Below are 17,573 nucleotides of genomic sequence, written 5' to 3'. Positions count from 1 at the left end.
GGGAGGTCCTGGTTGTAACAACCAAAAATATCTCGGACATTGCCAAACATCTCTTGGGAGAGTAAATGGCTCCCAGCTGAGGATCACTGCCCCGCATGATCTGACCCATGACTCTCTTTGTCCTTTGCTCTACCCTGCCACCTTGGCCTCTGGGTCTTTCTTGGATGTGCTAAGCATGCTCCCCTTTGAGTCTGTGCACCAACTGCTTCCTTTACCTGGAACATCTTCCCTCAGAGACCTCCACGCTGCTCCCTGCCCCTCACTTAGACTTTGCCTAATTGTCACCTTCCCAGTGCACCCTGTAGTAGATTGCACCCTCCATAACTGGCCTCACCCCTGTCTATGCCCCTTCTCTGTTCTTCTCCATAGTGTTTATAACCTTTGTTTATCATCAGTTACCCCCCGCCCCAGTAGAATATAATCGCCATGGAGAGCCTTATTCATTTCTGTGGCCCCAGTTGCTAGAACAGTACCTGGCACATAGTATGTGCTCAGTAAATATTTGTTGACTAGGTGAATCAAAGAATGTGTATATGACTGAAACTTTTTTTAATGTAGAATTTTTCAAAGTAAACTTCTCACCACTGACTGAGAAACTTTCATTAGTGTACAAATGGAATATTTGGCTTCAAGCTGTTGAGGAAAATTGAGATTCTGTATTGGGTTTTAAAATTAATCTCTAAGGATCATCATTCATTTTACTTGAAAAATACTTTTGTATCTACTCACACAATACTTTTACAAGGAAATATCCTTCTGTAATTTTAGCTAAGCTACTAATTTTAAGTAAGCTTAGTTGTCCCTTATGTTGGTTGAGTTAACTAGTCCCAGATTAGTGATATCATAGGTAGCGAGGTAAGTTTCTCAATGTTGGTATAATAGTTTACAACTTTCAGTGGTTGAACACAGCTTTCTACAGAAAAATATGCTAACAAACATAGTTTCCTATAATAAGCATCCAGGATCTTTTAGAAGTCAACAATCTTGAAATGATCAAACACTTTTTATTACAGGAAGGCTCTTTGTTCTTTGAGGATACACATAGGAAGAAATCTAACTTGACGGATGATGTGATGGAGAAGACACAGAGATTTAACTAAAATTTTATGGTCCTGGATATGTAAATATTTGTTAATCTCCTTCCTCACTTACCAACCATAGTTTAAGAATGAATTCTGTGTTCTGCTTTGTCTAAAGCAATTGTTTTATCAATTTCTTTTCAGATTCCTGCTTAAAGCAAAACAAAAGGTGTGGCTTCTCTTTTAGCTCTACATTCAATCTAAGCTAACTTGAAGATATTTGATTTGGGTCTTTTAATAATTTCTTTTCACAGGCAACATACTTACCATGGAACCCGCTAGATAAATTACATGCTAAATGTGTCCCTGAAATAACCAAGGAAATTTATCTGCAATATGGAATGTCTGGATACAAACCAAGTAAATTTTAGAGCACAGCTGCCAAAACCAATGACATATAGTAATTTGTCATGATGTGGAGGCCCACTGTGACATTGTATGCACTGGGTGTACACAGCATTTACATTTCAAAGGCAGCCCCAAATCTTTGGAGGCACAAAGGGTTCCAGACACGACTCCTGTAAATATCAAACGTGTACTCTGTTGTGTATTGGAGCAAGGACAAGATTACTTTAGAAGACAATTCTGGGAAATGGAATTTCCTGTTTTAAAAGGATACCTAATAGTCCTTTATGTGGCGTCTCCCAGCTTCCAGCCACAAAGTGTATGCAAACACACACAAAAGGAAAAGTCTCATGACATGACGAAAACCCAGATAGGTCCACAACCTGCTGCAGAAGAAATTTCTCTGTACCATAAAGAGATCTGGGAGATGGTAGAAACAGAAGGCAGAAAGTGTAGCTCTAACTTAAGAAAAAGAAAAATTGTTCTAGTTTCTAAGATGTAATTGAAGAATGTGTTCTTAAACTAAAGGAGACTTGATTGTACAGGTGACAAGGGCTTGTCATATTTCCTTCACAAAAGCATATCCTGTTAACACCCCTCCAACCTATATAAAATCTGGCAATGTGGTCGAGCCCAAGGCTTCGTGTTATCGTCTGGCCTCCTGATGGGTTGTTACGTTGCCTCTCTGCTCACTTCTCATTCAGTCCCTTACCGGGAAGAGTCTCCTCTTACGCTGTAGAGTGTGATCTCGTGGGTAAGGGACGGTTTCTTTCTTTCTTTCTTTCTTTTTTTTTTTTAAAGGCTATTGGAAGAAGTGGGGAAAGTGAGGAGTGAGGTGGAAGGCATTAGAAGTGTAACTGCAAATAGATCCAGTCATATTAAACCCATTTTACACAATGACCTACGTGGATGTTCTTCTGGGAATGTAAGGTTGGATCAGTACTAGGAAATCTAGGCATTCAATTCATGTAATAATAGGTCGCAAGGGAAAACAATAGATGGTTTTGATAGATGCTTAAATGACATTTTATAAAATTCAGCAATCACTTCAGCATTCTGCTTAGTAGCAAATTCTACAAACATCTCTTTGAGGTCAAAATTATTCTAGATGAGCCGCCATTGTCACTTGAGAACTGGAGAAGAGAAGGTAACATTAGTGTTACTTGTACTTAGATGTGGACTTTATCTGGGTTTGTGTTATGTAGAAAACGTGAAAGTCAACTAAAATCCCTGAGCTGTCGTGAAAGGTCAGTGTGATGAGCCGTAACAAAAACCTGTCATCCTCAATGTGAGCAACCACCAGCAGCCGGTGTGATGGACATCACGAGAATGAGATGAGGGAAATATCTCAGGACCAGTAGTACAAAACAAATCTGATATGCAGGAGTAAATATGTCAAGAAATGTACATGAATGCTAAAACTCAATTGAGAGACAAAAGCATATTAAAGGGACAAGAATGGACCACCCTTTCCTCTTTCAGGAGGGAGGAAAGCCCTGGTGGTGTTCCTGGGGAAACGGATGGAATCCTGAGTTGATGACACTTGGAGAAGATTATCAGCAGGAGGCCGGGCCCAGTGAGAGGCAGGGAGGTTGAGGGGACGGTGGCTGTGGATGGTAGAGACTGAACACCTGTCAACGTGCCAGGCTTGGGGAGAGAGCTGGAAAAGGCCTTTTGTCTGTGTCTTGTTTAGATTTTTTTCAGTTGTTAGGTTTGCTTATACCATTCTCTTTAGCTTTTCCTCCTGTCCTCAGGAAAATCCTTTGTAACATTCCACCCTGCTCTGCACAGGCTTTGGAGCAGACCTGCGTCTCTGTTGGGCATGTCACTACCATCAGGCCAGCATTGAGAAGGGAGCAGGAAGGCCCAGTTTTATTTAGATTTTACAACTGCCTGAGAAATGAAGCTTCAAATCAAATTCAGTTCTCCGTGTCTGAGTTGTGGGCCTGTGTTAAGATAATGGTTACTTGAATTATACTCTTTTTCATTTTCCCTTTTACTCAGGTAATCTGCCTGGCTGTCCACGGAGACCAGGTTATACAGTGATTTAGTAAATTCTCTCAGTGCTCTGGGAGAATGGTCTGTGCAGGACATTTGGGGATGTTTTTGTTACAAGTGGCAGGATTTTAGCTGGTTGGAGTGACACCTCATTTAATGGCTGTAGCACAATCTGTCTGCTCCAGCAAAATTGCCGTTTCATGTCTGGTCAGCAAAACTTCAATTTTAGCTTAACACAAGTTGTTCTTTGCATTTCTATTTTAGGGCAGATTGAAAATGGTTGGGATAAATATGAATAAATACAGAAATAAATGTTTGAAATTAAACTGTCAAGAAACACACTGTTTTTTTTTAAAGTACAATTTTAACCAGATGATGACATAGTGATCTGATTAAATTACTCAGGGCTGGTTGGCATCATTATAAAAAAGAAAAAGGAAGTGGTCTTTTTGAACTTTGAGTCTCATGACCAAAGCAGACGTTTGGGAGACCCCTGGGAACAAATGCTGTATTTTTGTGTTTTAGGCAACTTTTTCCTGTTCCTGTGAGGACCAGTATATGGGTACTTTCTGTGAAGAATATGATGCTTGCTGGAGGAAGCCCTGTCACAACAATGCAAGCTGCGTCGATGCCGATGAGAAGCACATGGGGCGCAATTTCACCTGCATCTGCCTTGCAGGTACAGTATATGCGTAGTTCGTGGCTGGGAGGTGTCTCTCCGTACGGAGTGCTCTTATGGATTAAGGATGGTTGAGCAATACTTCATCCAGCTGTTGGATGAGGCAGCTTCACATCGCATTTGATTCTGTCCGTCTGTACATTCCGTGATCTGGGAATGGGAGAAGCCAGTTCACACAGGGACGAGCAGCATGTCCGGGCCTGCTTTCTGCCCTTAGAAGGCTTCTGTTTAAGCATTCCACCATTGGGGCGGCACCTGTGGCTCAGTGAGTGGGGCTCCGGCCCCATATGCCGAGGGTGGCGGGTTCAAACCCAGCCCCGGCCAAACTGCAACCAAAAAATAGCCGGGCGTTGTGGCGGGCGCCTGTAGTTCCAGCTGCTCGGGAGGCTGAGGCAAGAGAATCGCGTAAGCCCAAGAGTTAGAGGTTGCTGTGAGCCGTGTGACGCCACGGCACTCTACCCGAGGGCGGTACAGTGAGACTCTGTCTCTACAAAAAAAAAAAAAAAAAGCATTCCACCATTTTTGTTCTGGGAAAATGATATTCTTGGTCAAGTAGAGGCCAGGATGTTTAAAAAACAATTCCCCAAGGATGTACTGAGTGTGGGCTGGCACTGCACTGGGTGATTATGTTAATAACTCAAGAAAAATCTAGGATAAACTACACGAATGGTTATGTAAAACCACCTCATCCTCCCATTTGCATGACTTTCCTTTTGTTCACGTATGTTCTTTAGCCCAGGTTCTTGGTGCATTGTTCCCCGCAGCGGAGGAGTCTTCAGCATTCCTGGATGAGTCCAGGGTGTTCTTGGGTGTTCCGTGAGACTCTGAAATCCTCAGAGCACACTGAGCGGCTCTCAGAATGCTGTGGACGGTATGCCCGTAGACCTTCACGCTCGCTCTGTGATTCTTAGTTCATTCACTTACTGCCCAGCAGAGTTGCTTATTAACCCTTCAGGAGCTGGAATGGCGTTTTACCAGTGAACATTTTGGTATAGCTGTTTCAAAGCAGCTTAAAAGGAAATTCCAAGTTATTCTTCTTTTATTATCAGATAATGTGCCAGACTGACAGCTTTTCTTTTTCCATCTCATCTTTTTGCCAACGTCTACCACCGTGTGGGGTCAGGATGAAGTAGGAGCTGGGGGTGGAGTGAAGAGCTTAAGTACTCAGAGTGAGAAACGAGAGAGGAACTAAGAAGTGAAGGTTGTTCATCTATTCCCACCAGACTTTCTCCAATCAGAGGAATGGGTCAATCGTTGGTGTATTCTTCCCATACCTTCCATTGTCATTGTGTGTTTGTGTGATTTTGTGTCTGTGCGTGTCTGTATACACAGAGTTGACCACCCAAGGGATTGTAACAAGCTGGTCAACATACAGAGGTGGGCAACACCAGGCACTAGGCCCTCTGCACTGGTACATCCATGTGGTACATGCCCAGTCTGTGAAAATTAGGTCAACTACGGACATGGTCAACTTTGGAGGTTCTGCTGTATTTCTCTTACAAGTCAGTTGGTTATTTTTCTACAATTTTATAAAAAATTATATTTTGCATATTGTTCTAGAACATGCTTTTTCTTTCTTTCTTTTTTTCTTAGACAGAGTCTCACTATGTCACCTTTGGTAGAGTGCCCTGGCGTCACAGCTCACAGCAACCTCAAATTCTGGGGCTTAAGCGATTCTCTTGCCTCAGCCTCCCAAGTAGCTGGGACTACAGGTGCCCACCACAATGCCTGGCTATTTTTGTTGCAGTTGTCATTGTTATTTAGCTGGCCGGCCTCAGCATATGTGGCTGGTGCCGTAACCACTATGCTACAGGCGCCGAGCCTGTAACGTGCCTTTGTCAGTGTCTATCTGTCAGTAGAGCACAGACATCCTCCCATGTCAGTACACACGGAGCAACCGCATTCATTTTAACAGTAGTATAGTGTGTCTCCCAGTTTCTGTCTCCAGGTCAGGTTCCCTCCAGACCCACTTCCCTGACAGCCTGTGTGGCATCTCCATGAAGGTGTCCCAGGCCACCTTCCGCTCAGTCATCCCCAAACAGAACCCATCGTGCCCCAGCCGCACACAGCTCATCTTCCTGTGTCCCATTCATTCCTACAGGCCACACGTCTACAAGGTGTCTGGGTGCCTCCCTCTCCCTTCCTGTCTCCAGTGTTCTCTGTTTTACTACCCAAGGCCACCGCTCTGCAGCTCCCCTGCCAGCACCTCTGGCCTGCTGCCGTTACCCCATGCCTGTGTTCCTGTGATGGGCTCCCACCTTTCTCCATCCACTCTCAATGCTGCTGCACCCTGGAACCAGAGCAATCATTCCAGCTGCAGACCTTGGGACTTCTCAGCCTCCCTTTCACAAGAGCCAATTTCTTGTACTGCATCTCATCATTCATTTATATATGTATATTGCTTCTGTTTCTTTGAAGAACTCTGCCTGATATAAATTTTGGCACAGAAGAGAGATGCTTCTGTAATAAATATATACACATGTGCACGTGGCTTTGCAGCTAGGTAGTGGGAGAGGGTGACCAAGTTGTGAGGTGTGTGTTAGCCACGTGGATGTAAAGGCTCAGATGAAAACAGGGAACATATTGGAAACTGGAAACTTCTTATAAAGTGGCAAAGCACTTGGCTGAACCGTGCTCTAGTATTTTGTGGAAGATAGACTTTGGGAGTGATGCAATTGGCTATTTAGCTGGAAAGGTTTTTAGGCAAAGTGATGAAGGCCTGGATCTTCTTAATAGCTTATATAGGAAAATGCAAAAGGATAGAGACAAATTAAAACAGCAATTAAGCGAAATGAATCAGAACTTAAAGATTTAGAAAATTTTTAGTCCATATTGCAAAAAGAAAAAAAAGAAATTTTATTCTGAAGAGAACATGAAGGATGGGACTGGACAACCACTTGATAAAGAGACTGGGGGTGTGACTCATGGATTTAATCAGCCATCTGAGCGGAACCCGGGAGTGGAGAAGGGATTGTACAAGCAAAGACACTGCCGACTTGAACTAAAGGGGACAGAGGAGGAGGAGGGGACAAAGGAGGCTGTCAGCCTTCTAGGGATCTACAAGATGGAACATAGAGCTGCTTAGCTACGAACACGAGCTATTCTTCAAGGAGAGGGAAGACGCGCCCTCCAGGTGGTTCACAGATCATCAGGGCTGTCCGTCCGTCCCCAGAGGTGGTATCAGCCCATGTCTCTCTCAGGTCCCAGGGCCCAAGGCTGTCTCCTCCTTGTTTCAAAGCTGGGGGTCGGGGGGGTGAGGAAGCCTTTCAGGTATCAAGGGGCCAGGAGGACAGGGCCCCGTGTCTCCAGGCACAGCATCAAACCAAAGAGGATTGTTCTTGAGTGTTAGGTTTGATTGGAATTTGCCTTGCTAGGATTTTGGACTTGCTGGACACCTTTCATTTCTCCCTCCCTTCCTAATTCTCCCTTTTGGAACAGGGATGTGTGCCCTATACCTCCCCACCATGGATTTTGGAAGCCCAGAACTTGTCTGGTTTCACATGTCCATAGCTGGAGAGGAATTTGTCTTGGGATAAATCATACCACATTTGGCCTTGATGATCTATAGATGAGAATGTGGACTTTAGATTTGATCCTGGAATTGGTTGAGACTTTCGGGGATATTGGGATGAAATGAATGCATTTTGTATGCCAAAAGGGCATGAATTTTGGAAAACAAGAGGTGGAATGCTATGGACTAAATTATGTCCCCCCAAATTCATATGTTGCCCCACTAATCCCCAATGTGACTTATCTGGAGATAATTTAGGAGGTAATTAAGGCAAAATGAGGTATTAAGAGTACGGCCCTAATCTGAAAGGCTTGTAGGGTAAGTGCTTAAGAGATACCAAGATCTCTTTCTCTCTCTGCTGTGGGAGACATTGCAAGAAGGCAGCCCTTTGGGCAGTGCCTGTGGCTCAAAGGAGTAGAGTGCTGGCCCCATATATCCCACGTGGTAGGTTCAAACCCGGCCCTGGCCAAAAACTGCCAACAAAACAAAACAAAACAAAAAAGGCAGTCTTCTGCCAGCCACAAAGCCCTCCCCACAACCTGACTATACTGGCACCCTGATCTCAGACTTCCAGCCTCTAAACTGTGAGAAAAATACAATTCTGTTGTTTCAGCCACCCAGTCTGTGGCATTTAGTTATGGAAACTCAAGCTAATACAATCTTTTTAATTTTATTAAAAAACAATAGCATATAGTTTATTAACACAGAATACCTATATTACAATCATAAATCCCACCCAATTAGATTTTAAATGTGGACTACGTTTCTTACTGGTTTTCCACGAGCCCCAGTGGAATACTGTTTGCTTCAGAACAAGGTCCCTGGAGACCCTGCTTATTGCCTGATGTTACAAGAGCCCTTCAGGCCAAAGTCAGGTGCAAACCTGGTGCATCTGCCCTAGACCTAGACCCTTACCTGTCCCACTGGACAAGGTCCAGGAATGCAAGCTCTTGGTCGGTTCTGTCAATGGTATCGCCAGCATCTGACCTGAAGCCTGGCACACAGTAGGTACTCAGTAAAAATTTTCTGAATTGGGGTGGCACCTATGGCTCAAAGAAGTAGCGTGCTGGTTCCATATACTGGAGGTGGTGGGTTCAAACCCGGCCCCGGCCAAAAACTGCAAAAAAAGAATTTTTTTTTTTTTCTGAATGAATAAATGAGTGAGGGAATAAGATACAATTCTATGGGCCATATAAGTGTGTCTGTAGTAGGGCTCAATTCTTTGCTTCTTCTCCCTTTTCCTTGTCTCCCTGGGCTTTTCCCTGTAACAGTGATTGTGTTATTTGCCTTTCACATCAGACGGTGGCTGGCTTGAGGGCTTGACAGTTGTACTACATCAGTCTTTATTTTCCCATCACGCCAGTGCTAAGACCCGTGTCTTGTAGAGAGTAGTCATGTAATGCATTATGAAGTTGAAATTTAACTTCTGTATTGAAATTTAACTTCTCTAATCAGAATTCATTTTATAAAAGCTTTCTAATTTCAAGAATGTAATTTTTCTTCAAAGTAGCTATTTTTTTTCCCTGAAAAGAATAGCTCTGATGATACACGTTTGGAACCACCACTGCCAAAATATTATTAGCATTATGCAGAGCGTTTTCAACTTCAAACCACTACATTGTTCCAACTAATTGGTGATTTCAGCCCACTTTGTAAAACTCGTCATTTCTGAGGGAGGCAGGGGAGCGTCTCACATGTTCCCACCACGGCTCTTGTCTCTCACACACGCAGTGAGTAAGCGTCAACGCCTTTGTGCTGTCAGTGTGAAATGGGTCACCTGCTCTTGGAATCAAAGCCTGGTTACATTGCTGTGAGTTCTCAAACTTAGTCTTTTCCGACACAGGTAACAAGTATATGAGCAAATCTTGAATGTCATTTTTAAAAGGGGGATTGGTTCAGAGTTTCAGGCTGGCAAAGACTATGGAATGTGTCTCTGTGTGTGAAGCATTGGTGTCTTGGTGGGGCTGAGGGGCCGAGGTCATACAGCTTGTGAAGGAACTGGGATTCAGGCCCCTTTACTCTGGGTCCTTCTTAGAGTCTAGGTCTAGGCGTGTGCTTCACTGGGACATGTTAATGTTTGTTATGAATAGTTTGGGAGGTGTGGTCTATGAATGCATTGCCACGGTGTCGTTCATCCTTCTCCACACTGGAGAGACTGCCAATTGGGGTTAGATAGGGATGGAAGAATGTTGTAATAAGGCATGTCAGGGTTTCATTCGACAATCTGCAACTTACTGTTCTATTACCTCATGTGATCTTCTGACCTTTCTTAAACCCTCTTGAGTTTCCTCACCTTTGAAATAAGAAGTTGCAAGGGCAATTCATTCATTCAACATTTATTCGCTGAATGCCCACTATGTGCCAGGTATTTTCTGAGTTCCCTGAATACAGCAGTGAACAAAGCAAAGTCCCTGGGCTCATAGAGGGAGATGAATAAATGGTATGCATATGTGTGTGTATTTGAGAGAATGTGTGTGGGGTGTGTGTATGTGTGTTTGTTTGCATATATGTGTATTGTGTGTGTGTTGTAGTATTATGTGTGTTTTGTAATCATGGGAAAGGACCAAGTACTGATAGTTGCTATGAACCAAAAACTAAAACAGGGTAAAGAGATGAAGAAAAATGGGAGTAAGATTATAGATAGGGCATTCGGTAAAGCCTCCCTGAAGGGGAAATGTTTGGGAGGAGACCTGGGTAAAAAGGGCTGATGAACAATGTGAATATCAAGGGAAGAGTATTCCAGGCAGAGAGAATAGTTACCTGCTACGCATATGTGTGAAGGTCTGTGTTTGTGTGCCCCCAAATTCACAAGGGGACCTGGTCACTTAGGTGATGGTATTAGAAGGTGGAACCTTTGGAGGTGAGGGCTCGAATCTCGGCAGTGGGGTTGGTGTCCCAGAGAGCTGCCTGCTTTCTCTGCCAGTGAGGACACAGGAGGTGCTGACTATGAGGAACTGGCCCTCCCCAGGAACCGGATGTACAGGCACCTTGATCTTGGATTTTTCCAGGCTCCAGAACAGTTGGTGATACATTTCTGCTGTTTATAAATTACCTCGTGTAAGATACTTTATTCTAGCAGGCTGAAAGGACTACGTGCAAAGGTCTTGAGGTAGGAATATGTGTGCCTGTCTGAGGAACACAGAGCCTGAGAACCAGCGACAAGATGTGAGCTGACATGGATGCCAGACAGGGCCGTGGAGTAGGATAGAGGGAGGGACAGGAAACCATGAACACGTGACCTGCGTGGGGCCTCATCTGATTTCTTTCTGAAAAGGATCAATGTAGAACTTGGGGGGGGGGGCAGATTGGGGAACCAGTTAGGATATTGTTTACTATTCAGGCAAGAGATAAGGATGGCTTGACCTCTGAGGCACTGGAAATACTAAAAAGTTTTGAATTTGGACTATATTTGAAGGCAGAGCCAATAACACTTGCTGGAGGGTTTGGTGGGTGGCATGAGTGGAAGGGGTGAGTGTAGGTAGTTCCAAGGTTTGTTACTTAAATAACAGCTTTATTTTGATATAACCCACATACCCCCAAAATGCATAATTCAATATTTTTAGTCTATCCAGAGTAGTGTAGCCATCACCATAATCAATTTTAGAACATTTCATCATCCCCAAAGAAATCCTCTACCCTTTGGCAAGCACTACCTGACTCTACCATCCACTCTGCCCCCATCCCTGCACAACCTCTGATCTGCATTCTGTCTCTGTGGATTTGCTGGTGCTGGACTTGGCATGTAAGTTTGGCTATCGGAGATACAGCTTGTTTTGACAGCTTCTTGAATTTAGCTTAATGTTTGCAGAGATCATCAGAGTGCAAACTCTATCAGTATTGCCCTCCCTGTGTTGGCACCACCCTCCCTATGTCAGCACCATCCTCCCTGTATCAGCATCACCCTCCCCATGTCAGAACTTCATCCTCTGTATCTGTACTACTTTTCTTTTTATTCTGCGTAAGGTTCTACTGTGTGGCTGCCCACGTTTTGTGGGCCCACGTGTCTGCTGGCCCACATTTGGATCACTTCCACCTTTTGGCTGCTGCTGCGCACCCTGCAGCTGAGAACCTCACCTGTGAAGGCTCCAACTCCAGCCTCCCTCTTGGCCCCTCCAGGTTCATGTGCTGCCAACCCTGTGGCTCCTTTCCTTGGACGCAGCCTCGTCCCCTCCCCTCTCTCCCGGCTTCTTGTCTGCAGGAGTCTATGGTCTTCATGCTCTTCCCCGTCTCAAAGCCAGTCCCTCAGATGAGCAAGACTGTGGTGAGTCCCTGCTGCCCTTCCACTTGTGCCACCTCCTCTCTCTCTTCCTCCTCTCGCCCTCTTCCTCCTCCCCTCCTCTCTTCTCTCTTCTTCATACTGACACACACTGACCTAATTCCTAATTTTCCACCCACCCACTCACGCTGCTTTCTTCCATGTGTCATAAACCTGCATCTCCAGGGTTACTGGGGTGTCCTTTCCAGGGCTCTTTCCTTGTCCTCATCCAGCAGTTGCTGGTCATTCTCCAGAAGTCTTCCCCATCTGGCCTACAGAACATTGCAGTGTCCCTTCTGCTGAAAGCTCTCGAGCCCTCGATTTCCCCCCTCCCTCTTCAGCTGCTGACTCTAAGTGATGGTGTCCGGACCCCCTTCTGGCCTCTTGCCTCAGCTCCTGCACTTTGTTTGGATGGGGCATCGGCACGTCTGCTGACATATCCTCCTCTAAACACCCTTGAAGGAAGGAGGATGGGAAGGACTGGAGCTTTCATTTCTCCTCATTGTGTCTGCAAAGGCATTGTCCACTCCCCACCCCACGCCTGGTGTTGACAGTCCCTCTGGAGTTCCCTTACTGGGTCCAGACCAGAGAACCTGCTCCTGGGGAGGGAGAAGGAGAGACTTACGCCCTCCAGTAGATGGGGATGAGGACTGGAAGGGGCTGAGCTGCGGCACATCTTTCCCATGTCTGTGCTCTGTGCACAAACCTCCTGAGGTGCCGTGTTGGTGACCCCGACTCCTGTGCACAGCCCTTCTCCCCTGTTAGTCCAGCCTTGGTGGCATTCATTCTCCTGCTCTTGCTAGCATTTCATATGAACATGTGTCTTATCTCCTCATCTGGCCTGTAATCTCCCTGAAGGAAGGAACTGTCCCTACACTTCTTTTAGATTCCCTAAGTGTGAATTTTCACTCGCACAAAATTCTTTCTGAAAGAGTAAATGAATACTTCTCCTATAATTCGATTTATTACACTATTAGACTTAGATTTCAACTAATAAATACCTTTAATTGAATCCCCTGACTTGTCTGTCCCACAGCGTAAATTCTTAATTAACTTAATGTTTCCTTCCTTTTGATTTCAGTTTCTCAGGGGCAGTCATTAGGACATACTTAATGAAAGGGACTTCATTAACATCTCTTCCCCTTTGTCATCACCGGATGAAAACGTAGAGCTGTCATCTATAAGTCTGGCTTATATCAATATGGCAATTTCTTATTTGGGAGCTAGGGAAAAGGCATGAGAACAATTACTTTAAAAAGAGTAATGCATGGAGCTTAATAAAGTCATTAGTTTACTACACATTGAGTATTTTTAGTGTCCCTGGCTCGGTGCTAGAGGCTGGGACAAAAAATAATCAATACCTGACCTTCAAGAATGGAGAAGTAGATGTGGAAAGAACACAGTGACGGTTGTAAGAATTGAGCCTGGAGCTCCAACTCACAAGGAAAAGAAACAGCACGTGCTGACAAGCGCAATCACGCAAGGCGTCTGGTGTGACGCAGCGTTCGACTTTCACCCACTGGCCTCTGATCTTTATCCTTTGTAATTTGCGTTGCATGTGTGATTTTTAAGTAAATGATATTTGATGTTAAAAGATTATTTTCTTCCAGTTTTCCAGAAAATGGTTCTCAAACTTTAGTATGCACCTACCTTGTATCAGAATCACCTGTTTGACTGACTGACTTACTTCCCTCCCTCCCTCTCTCCCTCCTTCCTTCCTTCCCTCCCTCCTTTTTGACACTTTGTTGCTCTCAGTAGAGTGCTGTGGCATCACAGCTCACAGCAACCTCAAACTTTTGGGCTCAAGTGATCCTCTTGCCTCAGCCTCCCAAGTAACTGGGACTACAGGCAGCACAATGCCTGGCTATTTCTTTTTTTTTTTTAGAGATGGGGAAGGGGTACGGTGGTGGGGGTCTCATTCTTGCTCAGGCTGGTCTCAAACTCTTGAGCTCAAGCAATCCACCAGCCTTGGCTTCTCAGAGTGCTGATTATAGGCGTGAGCCACTGCGCCCAGCACCTGGGAGACTTCTTAACCTCAAATTGCCAGGCCCTGCCCCAGAGTTTCTGCTTCAGTGCGTCTGGGATGAAGCTGGTCAATATGAACTTGCACCAAGTTCCACTGGCCTGGAAACCACACTTGGAGAAATTGTCTGTTGAAAACAGATGTAAGACAAAATTGGCATGTTATTTGCAGTTTTAAAATCTGTAAACTCTACGTTCATTCAAAAAATATGGAGCCGCTTAGGATGTGCCAGGCATAGCACACACGCAATTGTGGATTCAGGGGTACACTTGGTAGAAATTGCACCTACTGCTTGGAGTTGATCTCATTCAGTCTTTACAACCACCCTTGGTGCTCACTACATCCTCCTTTCAGCCATGAGGGAAACGAAGGTCAAGGGCATCCCCTGGATGTGCTCACTCAGCTGGTCATTGCATTGCCCTCCCAGAACGGTCACTCTTCATGCTGCTGTCCTTTCCCCTGTGGCCTTTGTAAGATGTGGTTACTTTTCCTTCTAACCTTGGGATTAATTTCCTAATTCTGCATCATGCTTTTGTTTTTGTTGCATATTTCTATTTTAATTATGTTTTATTTATAGTCTTTCACAGATGGGCTTCATATATCCTCTCTTTGCCTTTACTTGTTAAATCATGTTTGCGTTGGTCCAGATGTGTTTGTTTTCTTCATGCCAGTGAATCTTACTTTTTTTTTTTTTCCGTTAAATAATGTTTGCCTTCTGTCTTTGAAATTGGATGCCTCTGAGACCAAATGTCTTATTGGTGCACAGATTCCTGATTTTTCTTGCTTCGGCATGCTAATATTAGGCATGCCATCGCAGCAGCAGCAGCTGAGGCCCTGGTACCGGCTACTTGCGTCCCCCAGGTTGAACTGAGACTGGTGGGCTTTCTCTTAGCACTGGGCTTTCAATCCAAATCCAGCAGCTTCCCCTCACTGCACAGGCCAGACTATTAAAAGACCAGAGTGTTAAAAATAGCTCTCAGCACCATTCCCACCTTGGAGGCTTTCAGAACAGCTCTCCAAAGAAACAATTAGATTCTACCTCACAGAGCCAAAGCAACACAGAAGAATATATACTTTTTTTTTTTATTTCAGTAGAGGAATCATGAAATAAACATCTTACACAAAAACAATTGTGTGGGGAAGGAGACTGTTTTAAAAAAACACCACTGATCAATTCCCTTGTTTTTCGATAGAGTCTGATTCATTTGGCCAACTTCAGTTACTCCTTATGTAATTTGCCATTGACCTTTGGAAGATTTTTGCTTCATTTGAAGGGCATAGGCAGATAATAATAATATGTATGCGTGTCGGGTGGGGTGGACTTGTTGGAAATCCAAAGAGGCCGCTCTGACACAGCTTTCTCCAAGCCATTCAGACATTCACGGGGAGACAGAGCCATTATTCTCTCTTCAACACTAATACATTTTAAATTATATTTTATACCTAAATAAAAAATAATATGAAATCCAATAGTCCAAGTCTGTATTAGATCCCATGTAATCTGTTAACACCCACGGAATAGATTTATAGTTAGATGTGTTTCCGTAAAGGTGTCTGGTCATCTTTTATACTGTCCCCTTCACCAGTTAGCTCTCAGCCTGGGTTCACTTACTGTCACACACATGATACTTCATCTCACACCCCTGCATGGGGACAGATGGCTTTCAAAGCTCCAAGCCTCAGTTTACTGGGAAAGGGGTCTTCATTATATATTCTGAGTCACAACTATTCTTACTTACATCTTTGTTACAGTAGAATGTTCTCCAAGGATCCAGCCTCCAGGAGGGGAGGGGGGAGGATGGGCGGAGGGAGGGTGATTGGTGGGATTACACCAGCGGTGCATCTTACAAGGGTACATGCGAAACTTAGTAAATGTAGAATATAAATGTCTTAACACAACAACTAAGAAAATGCCAGGAAGGCTATGTTAACCAGTGTGATGAAAATGTGTCAAACGGTCTATAAAACCAGTGTATGGTGTCCCATGATCGCATTAATGTACACAGCTGTGATTTAATAATAATAAAAAAAGAAAAAAAAAACAAACGCAAACACTGTAACCTGATCATTTGTACCCTCATGTTAATCTGAAATAAAAAAATGACAACAACAAAAAGACATTTTCTTGCCTTCCTGCTTGGTTCTAGAGATGACATTAATACCTTGTATTAGGTCTTCCTGTCTGTTATATAATTCATTTCTACTCCTATCTTTATTTCCTGATTGTACGGATGAAATTCCACCACAGGTCCACTAGCCCCACCCCTTCCACCACCTCCCAAAGCTTATCACTAACTTTCTTCAGTGATTTCTCCAGCATACAATTTCAGATCTGCGCCATGCTGCTCTTTGCGGGGCAGGACTAGAACTGCTTCTGTTGAATCCTGCATCCCTCTCATGCCTTTGATCCTGAGGCCACAGCATGAAAACAATTCTAAAGCCTGTGTCCCGGAACAGAAGGAGCCCCAGGTGGCTGCAGTGTCATGGTCAGCAGGGAGAGTGGGCAGAGATGAATGGGCAGGGGTCAGATCATCCTGTGCCTTTTAGCCCCTGGGTAAAGTGTTTGGGTTTTATTCCCAACACTGGGAATCTGGGAAGCCAGGGGAGGGTTTTAAGTGTGGGAGTAATAGGGTGCAAATTATACCTTAAAAGGATCCTTCTGACTACTCCCATGGGCAGAATGGATTGTAAGGAAGCAAGTGTGGTGAGGCTGGGAGGCCTTTCCTGGAGTCCCTGTGAGGAGTGGTGATGTCTGGGACCAGATGACGTGAAAGGTGTTACATGGTTGTGACAATTGTTGGGAAAGTGGTTCGTGAATGTTTGTGATCTGGCTATTGGGGGTGGGGGGGTATATCACTGGAAGGAAGGGCTCTTAGGTCATTACTGATACTTGCCTCCATAGTCAGGAATGGGCTTTTATCATTTGAGAAACAGAATGAAGATGATTATCACTGTTTTCTATGTTTAGCCAAGTATAAATGATGTTACACCTCTTGTACTTCTGGGCCTCTACATCAGTTTTTCTCTGTGTCCTGCCAGAATTGCATTTGGAAACTTACGGCATAGATCTTCAAGGCTGAAATGCTCATTTGTGTGTGTGCACGCTAGAGCAAATTTCCCATAATACACATTCTGTGGTCCTCACATACTACTTTTCCTGTCTGAGGCACTGGCACCGTCACTGTCTCTCTTGAGCATCTTCTACAAGGCCCTCTGGGTGTCTGTCACTTTAGTAAGATAGGGAAATATTCACGGTTGGTGTGGTTACTTTATTCCCCAGAGAAGGGTGGTTAAAGCAGCAGGATGGAAGAAAGATCCCAGGCAAAGCTTTAACGGTCTTTTTCATTTATGTTTCTACCAATCAGTCATTTAGTTTTGACATAGGGAGGGTGATATGAGTAAGACTTTGTTATTCTGTTCAGAGTATCACATATGGATATGTCAAAGGCAGTGATTTGTTTGACAACCTCAGTTAACTCCCTGCTCTTGGAGGGCACGAGAAATGACCCTCTGGTATTTAAGGATCCCTTGAGCAGTCCAGCCCACAGGATGCTCATGGTTCCTTTCCTCTGCCTCTCCTCTCCCAGAGCTGTCCTCAGTGGGCCAGCAGGAATAATTCAGTCAATACAGCCCTTTGGAAAGAAGTACGGAGAATCCTCAAAGAGCTAAAAGTATACCTTCCA

The 17,573-nt window shown here is 44.4% G+C and overlaps 1 protein-coding gene across 3 annotated transcripts in view; it reads left to right on the top strand.

Annotated features, from left to right (window-relative positions):
- The window catches only part of DNER (delta/notch like EGF repeat containing), a 334,821-nt gene that overhangs the window by 230,141 nt on the left and 87,107 nt on the right, over positions 1-17,573 (top strand). For all 3 annotated transcript variants that reach the window (XM_053597823.1, XM_053597822.1, XM_053597824.1), the window contains exon 6: positions 3,948-4,101. In XM_053597823.1, the coding sequence (XP_053453798.1) occupies positions 3,948-4,101 (154 nt within the window). The remainder of the gene's footprint in view (positions 1-3,947; positions 4,102-17,573) is intronic.

The sequence above is a fragment of the Nycticebus coucang genome, chromosome 7, assembly GCF_027406575.1.
Source record: "Nycticebus coucang isolate mNycCou1 chromosome 7, mNycCou1.pri, whole genome shotgun sequence".
Lineage (NCBI taxonomy): Eukaryota > Metazoa > Chordata > Mammalia > Primates > Lorisidae > Nycticebus > Nycticebus coucang.
The sequence above is the reverse complement of the archived record's forward strand: the minus strand, read 5'-3'. Positions and strand labels throughout refer to the sequence as shown.